Source organism: Carlito syrichta, unplaced genomic scaffold (assembly GCF_000164805.1).
Source record: "Carlito syrichta isolate Samal-C Ts95f unplaced genomic scaffold, Tarsius_syrichta-2.0.1 Scaffold306953, whole genome shotgun sequence".
Taxonomy (NCBI): domain Eukaryota; kingdom Metazoa; phylum Chordata; class Mammalia; order Primates; family Tarsiidae; genus Carlito; species Carlito syrichta.
In genome coordinates, this window is record NW_007251049.1 from 77,112 (window position 1) to 83,577 (window position 6,466).

At 43.5% G+C, this 6,466-nt stretch overlaps 1 protein-coding gene across 1 annotated transcript in view; it reads left to right on the top strand.

Moving 5' to 3' along the window:
• Positions 1 to 445: 445 nt before the first annotated feature.
• LOC103265975 (zinc finger protein 555) overlaps positions 446 to 6,466 on the top strand; it is a 32,507-nt gene continuing 26,486 nt past the window's right edge. Inside the window, 2 exon segments of the mRNA XM_021715291.1 lie at positions 446 to 496; positions 5,552 to 5,678. Of these exon segments, the coding sequence (XP_021570966.1) occupies positions 464 to 496; positions 5,552 to 5,678 (160 nt within the window). The 5' untranslated portion in view covers positions 446 to 463.

The window sequence follows — 6,466 nt, forward strand, 5'->3', positions numbered from 1 at the left end:
GAACTCCGGGACTCAAGCAATCCTCTCCTCTCGGCCTCTCAAAGCACTGGGATGACAGGTGTGAGCCACTGCGCCTGGCCTCGTCTCTATTATAAGAATAACAGTCATGCCACCAGAAGCTGGAAGAGGCAGGAAAGATCCTTTCCCATTGCTTTGAGCCACAGGTCTGTGGGACCTTGTCAGAGCAACCCAGGAATGTCACACCTACGAGCTCGGATGCTTTGTAAATTTGAGTCAGTTGGTAGTTTCCAAGAGTTTCAGTATCTTCATCAAACAGGATCTATAAGACCCTGGGCCTCGGGCTTGGTTCAGCCTGCCTCCTTCTGTGTGGGGGTCTCCTCAAGTGGGTGGGAGTCCCTAGCCAGGAGGGTTCTGGCGACGGGTCTGCGTCTGGTCTTCATGGTTCCTTTTTATTCCCTTCAGCTCCGCCTGCCCAGAAACCTGCTTTTCCCAAGAAGAGACAATGGCTGCTGGGTACCTGCCACTCTGGTTCCAGGTGAGACATCCTTGCTTTCCTGAACGAGGTGTATCCAGAGGGAACAAACCCACAGAAGCCCTGTCCTTGACCGAGAAGGTGTCCCCTGCTATGTGGGAAGTTTAGGAGAATCCCCTGGGAGCATTTGGGTCCAGGATGGGCATCGAATAGATGAATTGAGCACAGCACCTTTCCCTAGCAGAGAGGTGAGATCTAGCACCTTCTCCCAGACAGCGGGGAGAGCTTCCAGAAAAGCACCCTCTTTTCTAATTGTGAAATACACACATATACAATTTACCATCTTAACAATTTTAAGTGCACAGTTCAGGGGCATTAAGCACATTCATATTCTTGTTTGTTTGTTTTTGAGTCGAGATCTCTGTCGCCCAGACTGGAGTGCAGTGGCACAATCGCAGCTCACCACAGCCTCAACCTCCTGGGCTCAGGTGATCCTCCTGCCTCAGCCTCCCAAATAGCTGGGACTACATGAATCCATTACATTCTTTTCCAATCCATTCAATTGCACACCATTTCATTGCTCTGCATTCCATTTCGCTGCTTTCCATTCCATTTCATTCCTCTCCTCATCATTCCGTTCCCCTCCATTCCATTCCATTCAATTCCTCACCATTCCATTCCATTCCTTTCCATTCAATTCTTCTCTATTCCATTCCATTCCTCTAAATTCCATTCCATTCCTCACCATTCCATTCCATGCCATGCCAGTTCTCTCCATTCCATGCCGTTCTATTTCATTCCACTCCATTCCATTCCTCTCCTCTCCCATTCCATTCCATTCCATTCCATTCCAATCTATTCCAATTCTCTCCATTCCCTTCCATTTCATTCCATTCCTTTCCATTCCTATCCATTCCACTCCTTTCAATTCCATTCAATTCCATTCCATTCTATTTCTCACCATTCCTTTCCCCTCCATTCCATTCCTCTCCATTCCATTCCTCACCATTCCATTACATGCCATTCTAGTTCTCTCCATTCCATGCCATTCCACTCCATTCCATTCCTCTCACTTCCATTCCATTTCTCTCAATTGCATTCCTCTCCACTCATTCCCCTCCATTCCTTTCCATTGCATTCCTCTCCATTCCATTCCATTCTTCTACATTCCCTTCCATTCCTCTCCATTCCATTTCATTCCATTCCTCTCTATTCTATTCCATTCTATTCCATTCCATTACCCTCTCCTCCATTCCATTCCATTTCACTCCATTCCCTTCCTCTCCATTCCACTCCTCTCCATTCCAATAAATTCCATTAAATTCCATTTCATTCCTCCCCATTCCATTCCCTCCATTTCATTCCATTCTATTCCTCTCCATTCCATTCCAATCCTCTGCATTCCATTATTCTCCATTCCATTCCACTCCTCCCAATTCCTCTCCATTCCATTCCATTCGTTTCCATTAAAATCCTCTCCATGCAAATCCATTCTACTCCTCTCCATACAATTCCATTCCACTGTATTCCATTCCTCTCCATTTGATTCCATTCCTTTCCATTCCGATCCATTCCATTCCATTCCATTCCTCACCATTCCATTCCTTTCCATTCCATTCGATACCTCTACATTCCATTCCATTTCTCTCATTTCCATTCCATTGCATTCCAATCCACTCCATTCCTTTCCATTCCATTCCATTCCACACCATTTCATTGCTCTGCATTCCATTTCTTTGCTTTCCATTCCATTCATTCCATTTCTCTCCATTCCGTTCCATTCCCTTCCATTCCGTTCCTCTCCATTCCATTACTCTCCATTTCATTCCTCTTTATTCCATTCCTCTCCATTCCATTTCTGTACTCTCCATTACATTCTTTTCCATTCCATTCCATTCCACTCCATTCCATTCCATTCCTCTCCATTCCATTTCATTCCTCTCCATTCCATTCCATTCCATTCCTCTCCATTCCTTTCCATTTGATTCCATTCTATTCCATTCCTCTCCGTTCAATTCCATTCCATTCCACTCCTTTCCATTCCATTTGATTCCATTCCATCCCATTCCTCACTATTCCATTCCCCTCCATTCCATTCTTCTCTATTCCATTCCATTCCTTTACATTCCATTCTATTCCTCTATGTTCCATTCCATTTCATTCCTGACTATTCCGTAACATTCCATTCCATTCCACTCCATTCCATTCCTCTCTCTTCCAGTCCATTCCTCTCAATTGCATTCCACTCCGTGCCATTCCCATCCATTCCTCTCCATTGCATTCCTTTCCATTTCATTCCATTCCATTCCTCTCCATTCCATTCTATTCCATTCCAATTCCCCTCCACTCCATTCCATTCCAATTCCCCTCCATTCCATTCCTCACCATTCCTTTCCATTCCAATCCATTCCATTTCTCTCCATTCCATTCCATTCCATTCCTCTCCATTCTGTTCCTCTCCATTCTATTCCATTCCTTTCCATTTCATTCCATTCCTCTCCATTCCATTCCATTCAATTCCATTCCATTCCAGTCCTCTGCATTCCATTCCTCTCCATTCCATTCCTTTCCATTCCAATCCATTCCATTCCTCTCCATTCCATTCCATTCCATTCCATTCCTCTCCATTCCATTCCATTCCTCTCCATTCCATTCCATTCCTATTGGGAGCCAACATCTATAGCTACATGGCTGAGGCCTGTAAAGGCCCATCTGGAAGATCGCCTCTGACATAGGATATCAGTTATACCTATAATATTGGCGTGTGATTAGTGACCAGTGTGCATACATGGCAGTAAAACTTATAAGTAAATATCAATATGCCTGATGGAAAGTGCACAGCAGAATTATTTTTCTCTGTCTTTCTAAGTTTTACTTCTTTCTAGATATTTTTTAACTTCTATTTCCTGGTAGACTGGTTAGTCAGCTTTCGAAAGCTGTTTCCCCTAAGGCTAAGATTAGAAACTAAATTACCATGATAATTTTGTCATCCTGCCCCTAGCCAGGCAGAACGTTTTCTTTTGTTTCATTAATTACCAAAACTCTGTCTGCTTCAGCCCACACACAGCCACCATCATGGCGGCCATGCATTTCCTTGTGCAAGAATGTGACAGCTACTATTTGAATTTTAGAATAGACTTGTTAGGATAAAATATATACACATACACTCATAGTTGCGTAAATTTATGCTTGCTGTTTTGTTTTCTTTTGCTACATTACTCAAATATAATAGTTACTATACGATTTATAAAAGAATTAATGATGAGGTATTAGCTTAATAGGATATAGCATAGTATTAAAGGTCAATCATTAGATTATATAAAAATTAGAGTTTAGACATATGAAACTTATATGAATTATAGTAAAGTTTGGTAGTTTAAGAATAAGTTTCAACTGAGTTATAAGGCATTACGTTAAATCGTAATAGGATAATAGTATAACTAACAGCTAAGTCATTTAAGTAAACTTATAGATTATAGTATAGTGTTAAGTTGATAATATTAATCGTTAAAAATATTAGGAGTCAGTGAACTTGGATTGAACCTAGAGTTAACTTAGAAAAGTTTTTTGTATTAATCAGGGTTTAGAACAAAGAGTATAATATGAATGATTCATTGAACATTATGGAAAACACTTTGAACAATTTGTATTGAAATTGTGCACCTGTGACCGTAATGTAAGCACGACAGGCATCATGGAATTCGAATTGTTTGCTTGGAAATTGCAGATCTCATGGTGGTCTTGTGATGCATAATTTGTAAAGCACGGAACTTGTACGCCCCCAGTAAGTGATTATCACACTGCTGGAGGGTGTAGAAAATGGTATATAAGTTGGAAGGAGTCCGAATAAAATTTGGCTTCAGTCCTGATCAGACTGTTCCCAGAAGAACTGCCTCCGAGTGGTCTCTTCTCGCCATCCAGATTCTCCGGTGCGGGTCTTAACCCACCCTTGGTCAATGCTGGTCACCGACACATTCCCTTCCATTTCATTCCATTCCTCTCCATTCCATTCCATCCCATTCTTTTTCCATTCCATTCCTCTCTGTTCCATTCATCTCCATTCCATTCCTCTCCATTCCATTCCATAACATTCCACTACATTCGTTTCCTCTCCATTCTATTCCATTCCACCTCATTCCATTCGTCTCCATTCCATTCCTCTCCATTCCATTCCTCTCCATTCCGTTCCATTCCCTTCTATTCCATTCCTCTCCATTCCATTCCCATACTCTCCATTGCATTCCTTTCCATTTCATTTCATTCCACTCCATTACATTCCTCTCCATTCCTTTCCATTTGATTCCATTCCATTCCTCTCTGTTCAATTCCATTCCATTCCATTCCACTCCTTTCCATTCCATTTGATTCCATTCCATTCCATTACTCACCATTCCATTACCTTCCATTCCATTCCATTCCATTCCTCTCCATTCCATTACATTCCATTCAGTTCCTCACCATTCCATTCCATTTCATTCCTTTCCATTTGATTCTTCTCTATTCCATTCCATTCCTCTACATTCCATTCCATCCTCTACATTCCATTCCATTCCGTTCCTGTCCATTCCATTCCAATCCATTTCATTCCATTCCTCTCCAATCCGTTCCTCTCTATTCCATTCCCTTCCATTCCTGTCCATTCCATTCCATTCCCTTCCATTTCATTCCATTCCTCTCCATTCCATTCCATTTGATTCCATTCCATTGTGTCCTGAAATTATTTATTCCATTGAACAGATGAGGCTGTGTCCTGGAAAGGTGAGCAGTATACCCATAGTCCCATAAACAGTAAGGAGCATGACCATGAAACCTATTGATTTCCAGAATCAGCAGAGGGAGATTCTCAAATGGGACTGTCACGAAGAGATCCAGAAGTTACAATCCGTAGTTCAATGTGAAATGGGCAGATTATTTCAGTCACACCTGTGGCCTAGGGTCCATAGGTCCCTCTGAATTTGAACCAAGGACAGGTACCTACAAGGCAGCCAGGAGCACCTGACTTCTGGACTTTGTGCCCTGACCTTTCTGAACGTGTCTGGTGCCACCGTCCTCACCTCTGCTCCCATGAATGTGAGTGGGAATGAATCCATCTTGAGCAGAACCGCTGCAATCTTTTAGGAATCGGTGACCTTGGAGGACGTGGCTGTGGACTTCTCCCAGGAGGAGTGGGCATTACTGGACCCTGCTCAGAGGGGCCTGCACCAAGAGGTGATGCTGGAGACCTACAGGAACCTGCTTTTCCTGGGTGAGGCGAGCGTCATTCATTCAAGGGTGTCTACATCTGCTGGACATTGGGCACCATGCTGGGACCTGGGAGTTGATCAGTAGAAAAGACAGATTTGGTTCCTGGTCTTGTGGTTCTCAGCCTCTGGTTTCTCTGGCAGAATAACCTTATTTCTTCAGGGTGGGACAACTGAAACTGCCGTTGAATTGCTTCTCTGATTCTACTTGGGTCAGAGTATGTATGCTTTTTTTGCCAAGGTGAAGAGCCATCATTTTTTTCTGAAAAAAAAAAAATATATATTTTTGAGTCAGGGTCTCACTCTGTTGTCCAGCCTGGAGTGCATGCAGTGACACAATCTCATCTTTGCATCTTCAAATACCTGGGCTCAGCCAATTCTTCTGCCTCAGCCTCCCAGGTAGCATGGACTACAGGCACATGCTACCATGGCCAGCTAATTTTCTAATGTTTTATAGAGATGAGTTCTTGCCATGTTGTCCAGGCTGGTCTTGAGCTCCTGGCTCAAGCAATCCTCCCCCGGGTGGCCTCCCAAAGTGCTGGGATTACAGGATGAGCTACCATGCCTGACTTTTTTTTTTTTTTTGAGTTGGAATCTCACTCTGTCGCCCAGACTGGAGTGCAATGGCCACTCCTGGCCACCGCAGCCTCGACCTGCTGGGCTCCGGCAATCTGCTGGGCTCCGGCAATCCTTCCGCCTCAGCCTTCTGAGTAGCCGGAATTACAGGCATACACTACCACGCCCGGCTGACTTTTTGATTTATTGTAGAGATGAGGTCTCGCCAAGTTGCCCA